Raw genomic sequence first — 16,597 nt, forward strand, 5'->3', positions numbered from 1 at the left:
ATCGGTCACCGACATCAGTCGATGACAATCCTCGCAAGCCTTGAACCCAGGCATCCTACCGGCACCAGATGTCGACAGACAAGGATCAAAAATGATCAAAAAAGATTTAGTCAAAAAAGACTAAAAGGGGTAGCTCTCCCGGATCTGCGCTTACTGGCGCGGAAAAAAGAAGAACTGACGTCAGCGCGCGAGGGCGGCGTCTAAGTACTCCGACGACGTCATCCCGGCGCACGACGCCGACGACGGACGCGGAGCCGCAGACGACGCCTAGCGACGCGCAAGGGGTATTGCTGACGAAAAATCTTCCGGATCCAGTCTGACGCCTGGGGATATTCTAAGGTGAGGAATCTAACTAACGTGTTTCTTTCAGATCTACAGTTACAGGTAAGTAACTTGTTTTCTTACTCCAGTATTGGAGCCTTTCATAGATTCACATGCCTGAATCAGAATAGCGAGCAGTAAATAAATGCACATTTTTTGTTACCTAGAAAGCGAATCCAGGAAACATATATAGTGTGATAAAAATGGTATCTGTAAACCAAATTCCACATATCAAAAATACTTTGCAAATGGTAATACAATAAACAACAATAAAATGTGCCAAAGTACATAATAAAGGAAGGAGGGATGGTAAAGAAGGCTCACCGTTACTGGATAAGGTTCCTCAGCACCGCTTCTCCCACCGCCACATCTCTCCCTGTGGCTGCATCCAAGCAGTAATGCCTGGTGAAGGTGTGTGTACTCGTCCAGGTCACCGCCCTGCAGATATCCTGGATCGGTACTCCTGCGAATAGAGCAGTAGAGGTGGAGACTGCTCTTGTAGAATGTGCACGGACTTGTGTATTCAAAGGTCGGCCAGCTGCCTGATGACAATACCCTAGGCACTTGATATCCATCTGGCAATTCCTCTCTTTGACAAAGGGAAACCCTTCCTGGGTGCGCTGTAGGCAACAAAAAGCTGTGAAGACTTGCGGAAAGGCTTAGTTTTCTGAAAATAGAACTTCAAACAACGCTGGACATCCAGCGAGTGGAGAGCTCTTTCCGCCGCTGTTGATGGTTGTGGAAAAAATCTTTTGAGAATTAAAGGTTCGTTCAAATGAAAGTCAGTTGGAACCTTAGGGATGAATCTTGGATTAGTCCTGAATATTATCCTGTCCTCTTTGAACTGCAAGAAAGGCTCTTGGACCGTGAGAGCCTGAATCTCCCCCACTCTCCTGGCTGAAGTGAGCGCAATGAGAAGCGCAACTTTCCAGGAAAGAAATTTCAGTTCCGCCCTGTGAATTGGCTCAAAGGGCTGTTTCATCAACTGGGAAAGAACGACGTTCAATTGCCAGAGAGGTGGTGGAGGTTTTATTGGAGGGAAAACTCGGAACAGACCTTTCATAAATTGTTTGATGACTCTAGCAGACCACAGAGATGGACCAGAGGCCGTTCTTCTAAAGCGTGAAATTGCAGCTAGGTGTACCTTTATAGATGCATGAGCCAAACCTGACTTAGCCAAAAGCAAGAGGTATGGAATAATCTCGTGAGCTTCTGACAGCAGCGGACGAATGTTAGACCTTTTGCACCATAAACAGAACCTTTTCCACTTCATCCGATATGTCTTGTTTGTACTATCCGCTCTGGCTATAGATAGAATCTCTCTGCACTCCGTAAGGATATTCAGATGCTGAAATTCACAGTATTCAGGAGCCAGGCTGCTAAATGCAGAGATTTCGGATCTGGATGCAGAACTTCCCCCTGGAACATTGTCAGCAGAGACAGTATCGGCTGCAGGCAAATCGGGCGCTCCTCTGACAGTAGAAGAAGCTCCGCAAACCAATGTTGTCTGGGCCACCACGGAGCTATCAGGATTAACCTGCATGGTTCTTTCTTGACCTTCATAAGAACCCGCGGCAGGAGGGGAATTGGAGGAAAGGCGTAGGCTAAGATGCCTGACCATGCCATCAAAAACGCATTCCCCCAAGATCCCCGTTGGGGAAGCCAGCTTGCGAAGAACCGGCATTTTCTGTTCTCCCTTGTCGCAAAAAGATCTACTGTTGGAGTTCCCCATTTCTGGAAGATGTTGTTCAAAATCTCGTTGTCGATTTTCCCAATCTTGACAGACAGACTTTAGTCTGCTTAGAGTATCCGCTTTGGTGTTCTGGTCCCCTGGAAGATGTTCCGCTGCAATGAATACTTCGTGTCGTAGAGCCCATTTCCATATCCACTGGGCTTCCCGAGACAGGGAGAGTGATCTTGTTCCTCCCTGTTTGTTCAAATAGTGCATTGCTGTTCTTACCAACACGGCTGCACCTTGAATCCTTGGCAGGAACGCCAACAATGCTAAGCGGACGGCTCTGAGATCCAAAAGGTTGATATGCAATTGCTGTTCGTCCGCTTTCCAACGACCGCTGACCTGCAGATCCTGAAGAAATGCTCCCCATCCTTCCAAGGACGCATCCGTCGTAATCACCAATGGAGCTGGCTGAGTCAGGAAAGAAAGACCCTGCGAGATGTTTCGTTTTCGGGTCCACCATGTCGCCGCGTGGATAATGATCGGCGTCACTTTGATTATATCCTCGAAGGATCCTGTCGCTTGATGCCACTGAAGATCCAACTGCTCTTGTAACGGACGCATCCGTAGCCTGCAGCAAGGTACGAGGGGAATGCAAGATGACATCGTTCCCAGCAATGACTTGTACTTGTGTACTGAAAGAGACCTTCTTTTTATAAACGCCTGGGATAGAGATATTATTCCCCGCTGTCTCTCCTCGGAGGGGAACGCTCTATTCACCTCCGTATCCAGAATTGCTCCCAAGAAAGTTATATTTCTTGACGGTTGCAGAGTTGACTTCTCCTCGTTTAGAGTGAGGCCTAATCTGGCAAATAGTTCTATGCAAGCCTCTGTTGACAACTGGGCTGACGCTTTCGATGGAGCCTTGACTAGCCAGTCGTCGAGGTAAGGAAACACTTGGTGTTTCTGTCTCCTTAGAACCGCTGCCACTGGAGCCAGGCATTTTGTAAAAATCCTCGGGCCGATTTCAGACCAAAAGGAAGCACCTTGAATTGGTAATGATCTTCGGCCACCACGAACCGAAGGTACTGCCTGCGTGAAGGATGGATTGGGATATGGAAATACGCATCCCGTAAGTCCAGTTTGGTCATATAATCCCCTGGGTTTAACAGCAGCAGAATATCCTGGAGGGAGATCGTTCTGAAGGTCTGATCCTTGAGGTAAGTATTTAGGGATCTGAGATCCAAAATGGGGCGCCATTGAAGAATGTTTTTCTTGATCAGAAAAAACCTTTCTGGGAATTCGGTACCGGTTCTATTGCTCCCTTTCGGAGCATTGTCCGAATTTCTTGACGCATCTGGTGTAAATACTTGACCTCTTGAAATCTTGGAGGTGAACAAGGGGGGATTTCCAGAAACTCTAGAGTATGACCGAATTGTATTATGTGGAGGACCCATTGGTCCGTCGTTATCTGCTGCCAATTTTGATGATTATAGGAAATTCTTCCACCCAGGGGAATATGCGACATATGAGGAGTAAGTGTCACCAGAATGTCATTGTCTTCGGGTGGTGTCTTTCCCTTGGCGACCTCCTCGACCTCTAGGAGTAGATTTTGTGAAACCTCCTGTCTGTCTCTGTGAATATTGTTGACGATATCGTTGAGATGATGTGGAGTAGGAAGAATAGCGGCCTTGTTGATAACCTCCTCTATAAGAAGGTTGGCCCCTTTCTCGTGAGCCACAAAAAGGAACTTTTCTATACTGTAATGTTCCCAGAGATTTCGCTGTTTCCGTATCCTTCTTGATACTCTGTAAGGCCTCATCCACATGCTTTCCGAACTGATCTTCCCCATTGAACGGAAGATCCAAGATCTTATTCTGGACTTCAGGCCTAAAGATGTTGCTCTCAACCATCCTTATCTGCGTAAAACAGCCGCTCCTCCCAGGGATCTGAAGGCCGTGGTCGCAATGTCCATTGCACAATCTATGACTTCAGCCGAAGTCCTTTCACCTTCCTGGAGGATGTTCCTGGCCTCTTGTCTGTCCGCTTCAGGTATGCTATCAATGTATGGTGATAGGTTGCACCACATCTGCCTATCATACCTGCCCAGGATGGCTAGGGCATTTGCTGCCTTGACCAGAAGAGCAGACATGGACGAAAACCTTCTCCCTGCATTATCCAAGCGCCTACCCTCTCTGTCCGGTGGCGTCGAAATTGGAGCAGACGGATTCCTCGATTTTTGCTGCGCCGCTTGAGTTATAACCGAGTCCTGTTTGGGGTTACCTAATAAACAAGCCGGAGCATCAGAAGGAGCTTTGTATTTTTTGTCCAGCCTAGCAAGCACTGGAGTAACCGTTGCCGGCGTCTCCATCACTTTGAGACCTTCCTCCCATAGATGACTCACAATTGGAAGAGATCTAACCGTCTTGCGAAACGGTTCTTTGAAATCATACAAACAGCATTCTGCTTTATCTGATGACATATTGAGCGCAAATCTCTGCGCGGCTCTTTCCATCAGATTATGGAACCCTCCAATGTCCTCCAGAGGGGAGTCCACAGGTCTTGGTGACGGAGATGAAAGGGACGGAATCAAATACTCATCCCATTCCTTACTAGGATCTGTTATCTCCCGTTCCTCCTGCTCTTCATCCTCAGATGTGTCCAGAACTGGCTGTGGCAAAGGTGATATTGGCCCCGGAACCGGTACCTCCTGTCTTCGCACTGGTGTACATTGAAGAGAGTGCACCGGAGCCACTGGCATCCTTTGGGTAGACTGAGGCAAAGTATGCCTTCTCTTGTAATCATCCAACATGAACTGCAAATCCGTAAGAAGAGGAGCTGGAACACTCACCATCTCTTCCTGATCATGTTGTCGGGGGCGGTCCTGATAACCCCCATACTCATCCTCCCAGTCATCCTCCTGACATTTAACATGTAACTGAGAGGGGCTACTTGCATAGCCAAACGGACCCTCATTATCATCCTCCTGCGAATCCTCCTCCTCCAATAAATGGGATGGAACCAGAGGCGTTACCTTACTAGGAGACATAATATCCGGGGTAATCCTTCTTTTCCTGGCAAAATCCCGCTTTTCTGGGGTTTTTTCCCTCATCGACGAGCCCGTCAACGAGATTGCCATAGTAACCGCCGACGACACCGTCGTCGTCGATGCCGTCGTCGACGCTGTAGACAACGTCGTCGTTGTCGCCGTGGACGATGCAGTTGACACTGTCGTCGACGGTGCCGTCGACGATGTAGTTGTGGTCGTCGTCATTGTCGTCGACGCTCTCGTCGTCGACACTGCCGTCAACGATGCTATCGTCGACGAGAGGATAGGTTTAATAATGACTTTTACTTCACACTTCTTCGTCGACGACGCTACTTTCTTCGTCGACGATCCCGTCGACGATGTAGATTTTCCTAATTTCTCCTCAGGTGAAGTAGACGCTGGCTTTTTAAGCGTATGTTTAATTTTAAGGGGTGATTTTGAAGGCTCAGAACTTGTTTTCTTTGAGTGTTTCACCCCTGAAGCATGACCCTTGCTCTCCTTTTTTTTAGTTTTAGGAGATTTTGAGGGACTGCGCTCTGAAGACCCAGAAGTGGTCTTTTTAAGAGCCTTTTCAGGTTTCTCCCCTGAGGTATGAGCCTGAGGAGATCTGCCTCTCTTCTGAGATCTCCTTGAAACAGTTGACGCCTCATCACTGTCACTAGACACGACGTCCTTCCTGGTTTTAAGTTTTTGGAGCCAAATTAACAGTCTGCCTTCACGATCCCTCAGAGTCTTATTAGAAAAGGTGCGACATACCTTACACTCCTTCGCCTGGTGGTGTGGGTAAAGGCAGTATATACAGTCTTTATGAGGATCGTCAGTATATAATCTCTTCTTTGAACAGGTGGTACAGTCCCTAAACAAGCCATTCTTTTCCTTATCCAAGATGATGTAGAAATTTCAGTTGAAAAAATCTCCTCAATCTAGAACCAACTGTAGAATTTGAGCAGATCTCAAAGGAGACTCCCTAGCACAACGTGCGGTAGAAAATCTGAGGGCAGAAGGTTCTCTCAGGAGTGTTCTAGAGGGTGAGAGGCTCTGATTGGTTCAGGGACAAGTTTAGTCCTTTTTTACATAACAAAGGTTATGGGTTGCAAAGGAAAATGGGCCTAGGCCTTTTTTCAGTTTGCTATGATACTAAGCAATGCTTTTTTATGTACCGCAGGCTCCCGTCTCGACGACGGGGAATGATTCAGGCATGTGAATCTATGAAAGGCTCCAATACTGGAGTAATGGCATTAATCACTGATTCCACCAAGATAACCCAGTCTAACCGTAACGTATGTGAATTTTCAAATTCTACATTATATGCCTGTATTGTGCTTTCTTTAACATTTTCTATGCTCATTCTAGGCAACTCACTTGCATTTGAAAGGTCAATATGGACTCTAAGAAATGCCATGTACTGTTTGTCAAAAAGTGCAAATATTAAAATTAACAGTTAAAAGCCTCACTTAGCAGCGGTTATTTAAACGAAGCATGGAATTGTTCAACAGCACATACCTACTTTTGTCACAATTTTATATAGTTGATCCACATCAGAGCTACCAGGTAAGAAGGCAATTCCAGTGGCCATTTCAACAATTATACATCCAAGAGCCCATATGTCCACAGGTCTAAGATACAAAAAGAGAAAAATTTCTAAAGGGAACAAATGTAAATATGTAATGGAATTTGTGCAAACATAGCAAAAAAACAGCAATTCATTTTAGCAGGCTGATATGTTGATGAGAATCATTTTTGAAATGGTAATTACTTACCAGCAACCTTTATGACACTGAGTCGTCTGATTCTATACATTGATTCGTACTCTTTCTCATATTAGTCTATTTCATTTGAGGGTCACCCACCGGCAGACACAGATACTTTCCTATTTTATATTTTTTTAAGCATTATTAGCTCTCCATTATAATGAACTGAAGCATTTAGATTTCCATAATTTTTGGGGGTTTTGCAGGAATATTGTAAACATCATCCAACTTTTTGAACAATCTAGATTTTGCTTAGATACTCAACCTCCAGCTCCATCTACCTTTCCCCCAACTGAGCCAGGGAACTGCTATCAACAAGTGCAGTATGTGCCATTTAAGTTCTGTAAATCATCGTATCAGGCTTCTCATTCTTTCAATATGTACACATTTTGTTAGGGACTTCCTTCTGGACGTTCAGTACCAAGGGGCACTGTGGGCACCAAAGTTCTCAGAATTCATTGCTATCTAGATCTGGCTGCTGCTACTGGAGCTCTCCGCCTTTACTTCCCGGCCCTGAGAAAGTTTTTCTATAGATGCACACAAGGGGGGCTTGGAGGAGATTTAAGGACCTGCGTGTGCAACCTCCCCACTTGTAATAGCTATCACAAAAAGAGCCCACGGGTCCAGGGCAGAAGTCTAGGGTGTTAGTGGACTGCATCCACCATGTGCTTAAGCGGGATCCCTTTTAAGGACGGTTCATGCTTCATCATAGGGGTGCCTCCTCGCGTAAAGAACCTAGTCTAAATGCGGGTTTCAACCCCCTCGCTGCGAGTGAGGAGCACAGGTATGTTTTAGGTTGGGAGGAAGGGTTAGACTAGAACCCTATGTGAGCACGGTGTGCTCAGTGTGATGTGCAGTGCTATGTGAAAGTGGTTAAAACTGGCTACAAGGTTTAGCTATATGGCAAACTTTATTCAGCTACCTTGTGACAGAACAAATAGCTGGTGATTCAGCTGCCGTCATTAGAGACAACTGTATCAGTGTATGTACAACATGTTTCGGCCTTGGGACCTGTCAAAGTGTCGTGGACTTCATCAGGATCGACAGCTACTGCAACAAGTGAAATACATGCACCTATAAAAAAGTGTGCAAAACAACGACAGTGTAATATACTGAACCAGTGGTCCTGAAGTTCAGTAAGTCAACCATTGAAACCTGTGATAAGACAACGTTGTGCACTATTTACAGTGACCGTGAAAACACACATGGTTGAATCATAACACAACAGATAGTCACTATTGTCATGACACTGGCCCTAATGAGAACACGATACCTACATGATATGTGAAAAAAGGATGCGAGACTCATCCACAAAGGTTAGAGAATTCGCTGCATCTGTCCTGGCTTATTAGCCAAAGGTACATACGCCAACCCAACCTAACAGAAAAAGGCAGTGGCGGTAGAAAGAAAAAGAAGAGAAGTCAAGGTGATAGTTGGGTCCAGTATGCGTGCCCATGAAAGAAAAAGCAGGCAACAGGGACCTGAGTTGTTAGAAGGACTTATGTGCACAACTGAAATGCACTACTATAGTACGCTGTGGAGTGTGTGTAATGGAACCAATACACTCCAAAAGGCCTATTCATATATGTGGAACGGACCAGGGTGATCAATACACGTACGGTCAATTTAGCAGGTTAGTTCACATGAATGAGCTAATTCTGTAGTGTGGAAATAGCATGGGGGCAGTTTGAAGCCTCCAATAATTGATCCAAGGATTGACGATCCGGAGGTAGTGATGGAAATGGGTGATGTCATGGAGCAAAGGATCACCAAGCGCACTCTGTGAAGGAGGGGGGCAGTGGCCATCAGGTGCAGCAATGCCCTTCGTTTTGCGCAAGGTGTATGGGGTTGGGAACAGGCGCTACTCTGTGGGGTGATCAGAGATGACTCACGGCGGACAACGTCCCGCACTGCTGAGACCCACAGGGTGTGGAGCGTCCTGAATAGTGAACGTCTCTTGGTCGCCAAATCACTGGGACCGTGTGATGTGAAGGGGGCAGAAGAACAAGTTACTCACCTTTGGTAACGATATATCTGTAAGAAACATTAGTTAGTTAGATTCCTCACCTTAGAATATCCCCAGGCGTCAGACTGGATCCGGAAAGATTTTTCGTCAGCAATACCCTTGCGCGTCGCTAGGCGTCGTCTGCAGCTCCGCGTCCGTTGTCGGCGTCGTGCGCCGGGATGACGTCGTCGGAGTACTTAGACGCTGCCCTCGCGCTCTGACGTCAGTTCTTGTACATTGCTTTCCGCGCCAGGAACGCAGAGCCATGCAAGAGACCGACTCTAGTGCCAAAAAATTATAGGGCCCTGAAAGGGATAACCTTAACCCTAGATATCGGTTCACAGAACGGGGAGGATGGGTGGGTCGGTAAAGAATCTAACTAACTAATGTTTCTTACAGATATATCGTTACCGAAGGTAAATGACTTGTTTATCTGAAAAAAACACGTTAGTTAGATTCCTCACCTTAGAATAGATACCCCAGCAATACCAACCCCGGTGGAGGGTCTGCGAACCAAGATCACACCAGAAAGTCCTGGAGAACAGAATGGCCAAGGAAGCCGTCTCTCCGGACTTGGCTGTCCAGGCAATAATGTATAGCAAACGTGTGCAGCGAGGCCCACGTTGCTGCCTGACAGATGTCCTGCAAGGGGACTCCCCGGCCCAGGGCAGTTGTCGCCGCTGTGGCCAGAGTGGAATGGGCCCTCAGCCCTACAGGAAGTTCCTTTTTAGCCAAGGAGTAACAAGCTTTGATACACAAAATGACCCACCGAGAGATGGTTCGCTTGTGCACCGCCCACCCCTTCTTAGCGCCCACGTAGCCAACAAAGAGTTGGTCGTCCACCCGGAACTGCTTGGTGAGGTCCAAATAAAAGGACAGCGCCCGTTTTGGGTCCAGACGGTGGAGCCTCTCTTCCTCTTTCGAAGGATGCGGAGGCGGAAAGAAGGTGGGCAACGTAACATACTGCCCGACGTGAAAGGCAGTTACCACCTTAGGGAGAAAGGAAGGACGAGTCCTGAGAACAACTTTGTCCGGATGGACAGAAAGAAAAGGAGGCTTAGAAGAGAGAGCCTGGAGCCCACTCACCCTTCTAGCAGAGGTGATGGCTACCAGGAACGCAGTCTTAAGCGTCAAGAGACGAAGGGGACAATTATGAAGTGGCTCAAAGGGAGCGCACATCAGAAACGTCAAGACCAGATTCAAATCCCACTGAGGCATTACGAAAGGGACAGGAGGAAACATGTGAGTAATGCCCTTAAAGAAGCGAGAAACAACAGGGGATTTGAAAAGAGAAGGCTGATCAGGAAGCCGTAAGAAAACAGAAATAGCAGAAAGATAACCTTTAAGGGTGCCCAGAGCAGAGCCCGGCTGGGCCATGGAAAGAAGAAAGAGAAGAACCTCAGAAAGAGGGGCGGAAAGGGGATCCACAGCCTTTGCTGTGCACCATGCCACAAATTTGTTCCACCTGCAGGCGTATACCGATTTTGTGGAGGGACGCCTGGCTGCCAGAATAACATTACAGACTTCAGGAGGCAAGTCAAATGGCATCAACTGCCGCCGCTCAATCTCCACGCATGGAGGTGGAGGCTGGACAGGTTCGGGTGGAGGACCGTCCCCTGCTGCTGCGACAGAAGGTCCTCCTGAAGAGGCAGTCGTATTGGGGGACCGATCGACAGACTGAGTAGCTCGGGCTACCAGAATCTTCATGCCCAATCCGGAGCCACCAAGATGACTTGGGCCCAGTCGCGCTTGATCTTCTTCAGCACTCTGGGCAGAAGTGGTATAGGCGGAAAGGCGTACAAAAGACCGCAACTCCACTCGCAACGAAAGGCGTCCCAGAGCGAGTGCCGCCTTGGAAACTCCAACGCGCAGAACTGCTGACATTGCACGTTCTCTTCGATGACAAATAGATCTAACCAAGGCTCTCCCCACTGCCGAAAGAAGCCTTGTGCCACGTCCGAGTTCAGACGCCATTCGTGATCCATCATGCACCGGCGGCTGAGTTCGTCTGCTCTGGTGTTCAGAGAGCCCGTCAGATGTTGAACCACCAGGGTGATGCCCTGATGTTCCAGCCATGTCCAGAGGCGCAGAGCCTCCTGACAAAGGGTCCACGACCCCACCCCGCCTTGTTTGTTGCAATACCACATGGCGGTGGTGTTGTCCGTGAACACCTGCACGACACTTCCCCGGACAGAGGGAAGGAATGCCTTCAGTGCAAGCCGGATCGCCCTCAGCTCCAGAAAGTTGATATGGAACCGGGACTCCGCCGGAGACCAGAGGCCTCTGATCTCCGCCTCTCCCATGTGGCCCCCCCATCCTAGGAGAGACGCATCCGTCACCACTACGTGCTCCGGTTGGGGTAGGGAGAGGGATCTGCCACTGACCCAATCGCGATCCATGAGCCACCACTGCAACTGTCTCGCAGTGCCCTACGAGATCAAGACATGGTCGGACAGGTTGCCCCGATGCTGGGTCCACTGAAACTTCAGGTCCCACTGCAGAGCCCGCATTCGCCATCTGGCGTGATGCACCAACAGGATGCAGGAGGCCATCAGACCCAGAAGCCGTAGCACCAACCTGACCGAAACCCGGGATAGAGGCCGAAAGATGGGAATCAGAGCCTGAATATCCCGGACCCGCTGTTCCGGAGGATAGGCCCGGAACTGCGCCAAGTCCAGAACCGCTCCGATGAAGAGGAGCTGCAGGGAGGGTACTAGGTGCGACTTCGACACGTTGATGGAGAACCCCAGCGAATGCAAGAGGTCTGTCGTAGTCTGGAGGTGGGAGACGACTGCCTGGGGCGAGCCCGCCTTCAACAACCAGTCGTCGAGATAGGGGAAGACTGAAAACCCTGATCTGCGCAGATGAGCTGCGACCACCGCCATCACTTTCGTGAACACCCGAGGGGCACTGGTGAGGCCGAAGGGGAGCACGGTAAACTGAAAATGCTCCTGGCCCACCGTGAATCGCAGGTAACGCCGGTGGACCGGCAGGACGGGGATGTGGAAATAAGCGTCCTGCAAGTCCAACGCTACCATCCAGTCTCCAGGGTCTAGGGCAGTCAGAACCTGAGCTACAGTGAGCATCTTGAATTTTTCCTTCCGGAGGAAGGTGTTGACGATCCTGAGGTCCAAGATAGGGCGTAGGCCCCCTTTGCCCTTCTTGGGAACCAGAAAGTAGCGGAAATAACAACCACAACCTATTTCTGGACCAGGAACGCGCTCAATGGCACCCTTGGCCAAGAGGGCAGTAACTTTCTCCTGCAGAAGTTGCAAGCGATCCCCCGAAATTTGGTGGCACTGCGGTGGCATGGCTGGAGGGGTCGCCTCGAAGGGGAGGGAGTAGCCCCTTCGGACGATTTGTGACACCCACCTGTCCGATGTGATGGTGCGCCAGTGGAGCAGGTGATGGCGAACTCTGCCTCCCACTGGCGTGGAATGGGCCTGAAAGCTCGGACTAGGGGGGCTTTGAGGCAGATGCTGCTGGGGTAGATGTGGATGGACCGGCACGTTGTCCCTCAGTACCGCCTCAGCGGAATCCACGTCTGCGACCGCGCGGAGGTTGGTTCTGCGGCCTGTGGCTAGTCGGACGTGAGGGGGCGCCCCTTCCTTGGACATGAAAGGGACGAAAAGCGGAAGTTTGCGGGCGCGGGGCGGAGAGGCCCAAGGACTTGGGCGTAGCCCTGGAGTCCTTAAAGCGCTCCAGCGCACTATCCGCTTTGTCGCCAAAAAGGCGACTGCCATTGAAGGGCATGTCCATGAGGGTGCTCTGGACATCCCCTGAAAAACTCGTGGACCGCAGCCAGGCGTGGCGACGAAGCGCCACCGTGGTAGACATTGCCCTATCCAGCGAGTCCGTAGTGTCCAGTCCACATCGGATTGCATGCCGCGCTGCATCTCGCCCCTCGGCAAGAGCCTGGGCGAGCCGTGTCCGGGCCTCCTCCGGGCACTGGGGCAACACGTCCTCCACCGTATCCCACAGGGAGTGGGAGTAACGGTCCAAAAGACAAGCGGTGTTAATAGACCGCAATCCCAAACTAAGGGAGGAGAAGAGCTTCTTACCAAACTGTTCTAGTCTCTTTGATTCCCGATCCGGGAGAGCGGAAGGGAAGGAGGTCTGGGAAGTAGAGGCCTGGATAACCAGGCTCTCGGGCGTGGGGTGCATGGACAGAAAACTGGGGTCGCCCGGTGCAGGGCGGTGGCGCCGGGCCACGTTCCGATCCACAGGAGGTACTGTGGAGGGCTTGGACCAGGTGCCCTTCAGAACGTCAACCAGTGCTTCATTAAACTGCAGCAGAGGTTCCCAGGAGCTTGCTAACGGTAGGAGCACTTCAGTGAGGAGGTTAGTCCTCACGGCCACAGCAGGTAGCTCCAGCCCCAGGGCTTCGGCCGCTTTGCGCAGCACCACAGAAAATGCAGCATCTTCCTCCGAAGCCACGGTTGGAGGAGAGATGAAGCCAGTATCAGGGGAGGTGTCAAGACCACTGGCATCCCCCAGCTCATCTGCCCAGTCCTGAGATAACTGGCCCTGCCAGGCCAGAGGGTCCTCAGACCCCTCCCAGTCGTCACCGTCATCCAATTCCTGGTATACAGGTGGAATGATCGGAGCCGGGCGGAAGATGAAATTGCCACCCATCGGCGTCGGGTGCAGCACCGGCCGACGCCGCTCCGACGCCAGACCTGGACCGGGACTAAACTGGGGAACGGCGTCATCTGGGGACGGCGCCGGTGGTGGCATCGGTGGAGTCGGCGCCGGTGGAGGGGTCGTGAGGTCGACCGGCGCCGACTGGGATCCAGGCCTGGATCCCCCGGGGACCTGCGGCATCGGGACCGGAGTCGACGACGGCGCCGGGGCCGGAGCCGCCGGCTCGCTAGGTCTCCCAATCGAGCCTGCGGGGCCCGAAGGCGCGCCGGCGGAGCCAGGTTTCTCATGACCATGAGGAAAGAAGTGATCTCTGCCGGAGTCGTGTTAGTCCCAGGGACCGGAGGGTATGGGGACGGACGGGATCCCTGCGGCTCCGTCGGAGCCGCGTGGGTGGTGCCACCCGAACCCTCAGCCGAGTCGCGCGACCGGCGAGGGGAGTCAGAAGAGCGATGTCGCCTCTTCGACTTCTTGCTGTGCTTCGACTTACCCGATTTCGAAGACTTCGACCCCGACGAGCGGTGGTGGCTGTGGCTCCGTGACCGGTCCCTCGACCTCCTCCTCGACCGGGACCTGGAGCGGCGCGGAGCCGACTGCCGGTACTCGTGTAGCTTGCGGGACCGCTCCCGCCTAGCTTTCGAAGTCAAGGCCCGGTAGTCGAGGCACGCCTCGGCGTCGTGGTCGGCTCCAAGGCAATAGAGGCACCGGCGGTGGTGGTCTGTGACCGACATCAGTCGGTGACAGGAGTCACAGGCCTTAAAACCAGGCAATCCTACCGGCACCAGAGTCGATGTCGACAAGACTAGAACCAAAAGAGTTTGAAAAAGTTTAGTCAAAAAATGATTAAAAGGGTATGCTCTTCCCAGATCGGCGCTAACAGGCGCGGAAAAAAGAAGAACGCGGGCGGCGTTTAAGTACTCCGACGACGTCATCCCGGCGCACGGCGCTGACGACGGACGCAGAGCCGCAGACGACACCTAGCGACGCGCAAGGGTATTGCTGACGAAAAATCTTTCCAGATCCAGTCTGACGCCTGGGGATATTCTAAGGTGAGGAATCTAACTAACGTGTTTCTTTCAGATAACTGAGTACATTCAGTGGTCTAGGTCAGCGGCCGGCATATTAATGGGCGCGCTGGAGCAACGCTACACTGGCAAGGGCCGGTAGGGGTGCCGCGTGGATGGTGTAGGATCAAGACGGCATGCAAGCCCTAAGTATCAGGAAGCAAGCGAAGGAAGAAGGGGGGGGGCACAGGGATCACTTACTGCTCAAATGTAGCGTGGTATCCACAGCTGTATGTCCTCGCGTCAGGGCGGAGCTGTTCCCGATTGTTGCTTAAATAAGACCAGGACCGGATGACACTGGTAGTGGCGTCATTGTGTTGGAATTACTCTGTCTGAATGGGCTCGCTGGAAAAAAGTGAACACGGAGGGATGTGTCACTCAACTAACTCCACTGATTCCGGAGTGACACGACTCCAAGGGGGAGTATGAGTGTGCCAGTGGTCTCACATGTTCTGGGAATTACGTAGGTGAGCCTAACGAGGCAGGGAGTTAAGAGTACTTAGCTAGCAGTGTGGGGGAGGGGGTGGGTGTGCTCAGAGACTCAAGTAAGCACCAACCAAGGAATGTTGTAATTGAGTCCCTCATTGGAGGTGTTCAATCTAAACACCCATCGCTGCTCAATCCGTAAGAGTTTAATAGTTAGACCTGGTGTCATCGCACTAAGGTTGGGTTTGTCAAGAACAGTCCAGGTTAGTGTGTCTACCTGGTGACGCATTTCTAGAAAATGCTTTGTGGGCTTGGTGGTTTGTTTGGCGCATCTGATTGTGCTCTTATGTTCAAGAATGTGTGTGCGTACTTTGCGTGTTGTTATCCCACATATCTGAGCCCGCATGGGCAGGTTATCAGATAGATCACTCTCTCGCAGTTCGTGTGGTGTTTCAACTCCCACGGTCTTGTCGTGCCAATGTCAATAGTTCTTGTAATGTTGGTCTGGGCACAGACCGAGCATGAACCGCAAGGAAAGTGGCCTTGGACACTGGAAGATGCCAGAGGGTGCTTGGTCTGTGTAGGGCTAAGGGTGGAGGTCTGGTGTGGACCAAACTGTCTCTGAGGCTACAGCCCCTTTTGAAGGCAAACAAGGGTTTATCCAGGCAAATATGTCCTTTGTTCAGAATCATCCAATTCTGCAAGATGGCTTTCTTCACTGTGTTGGAAATAGAGCTGAACATATTAATACACACCAATCTAGTCTGTGATTGTTTGATTGATGGCTGGTCCAGCAAGGCATCTCTGTTATTATTGAGCACACATTTGACTGATTTCTTGACTAATGTGGTCGATAGTGTCTTTCCAACAAGTTGTTCCTTAGTGTAGATGCATGTTCTCTGTATTTGTCGACACTCAAACAGTTACATCTCACCCTTAGGAACTGGCCAAAGGGCAAGTTCTCATGCAGGAACTTGGGATGATGGCTCTCATATTGGAGCAGGGCATTCCGGTCCATAGGTTTCTGATAAAGTTCGGTTTCTAGGTAGCCCCTTGATGGAAAGATACAGAGGTCCAGAAATGCTAGTTACTCTCTACCATATTCGCATGTAAACCGGAGGTGGCCATTGTGGGTATTGAGCCATTCATGGAAGGTGTTGATGGTAGTGTCATCTCCTCTCCATACCACAAGGATATCGTCGATATGCCTCTTCCAAAGCAGTATGTGGGTGGGGTATGGATTGTTGTTTGAAAGGACAACATTCTCCTCAAAAACGTGCATGGAGAAGTACTCCCCATGGAAGTATCGGACACATGGAGATAAAGCTGGGTTTCGAATAGAAAGTAATTTTCTTTCATGGCCATGGTTGCGTACCTCATGATGAAAGGGACCGCCGTGATGGTATTGGGTGGGTGCAAGGTCAGAAGATGTTCAATCGTGGCTACGGTCTGGTCCTGGGGGTTGCAGGTGTACAAGGACTCAGCATCAAAGGAGACGAGATAATCCGTGTCTGGGTTGAATTCAATTCCTCTGAGAAGGCGAAGAACGTCCTTAGTGTCTTGTAGGTATGTGGGCATCATTCGGACCAGTGGTCGTAGAAAGAAGTCGACGAACTGAGACAAAGGCTCGAGTGCAGAGCCGATGCGCGAGATAATTGGTCTCCC

General features: G+C 50.5%; 1 protein-coding gene across 1 annotated transcript in view; it reads right to left on the bottom strand.

Annotated features, from left to right (window-relative positions):
* Positions 1-5,034: 5,034 nt before the first annotated feature.
* Positions 5,035-16,597, bottom strand: part of LOC146810957 (cyclin-dependent kinase-like 3) — a 531,018-nt gene continuing 519,455 nt past the window's right edge. Inside the window, exons 5-7 of the mRNA XM_085615020.1 lie at positions 6,553-6,661; positions 6,320-6,450; positions 5,035-5,311 (exon numbers count right to left, since the gene is read on the bottom strand). Of these exons, the coding sequence (XP_085471146.1) occupies positions 5,035-5,311; positions 6,320-6,450; positions 6,553-6,661 (517 nt within the window). The remainder of the gene's footprint in view (positions 5,312-6,319; positions 6,451-6,552; positions 6,662-16,597) is intronic.

This window comes from Triturus cristatus, chromosome 7 (genome assembly GCF_964204655.1).
Source record: "Triturus cristatus chromosome 7, aTriCri1.1, whole genome shotgun sequence".
NCBI lineage: Eukaryota > Metazoa > Chordata > Amphibia > Caudata > Salamandridae > Triturus > Triturus cristatus.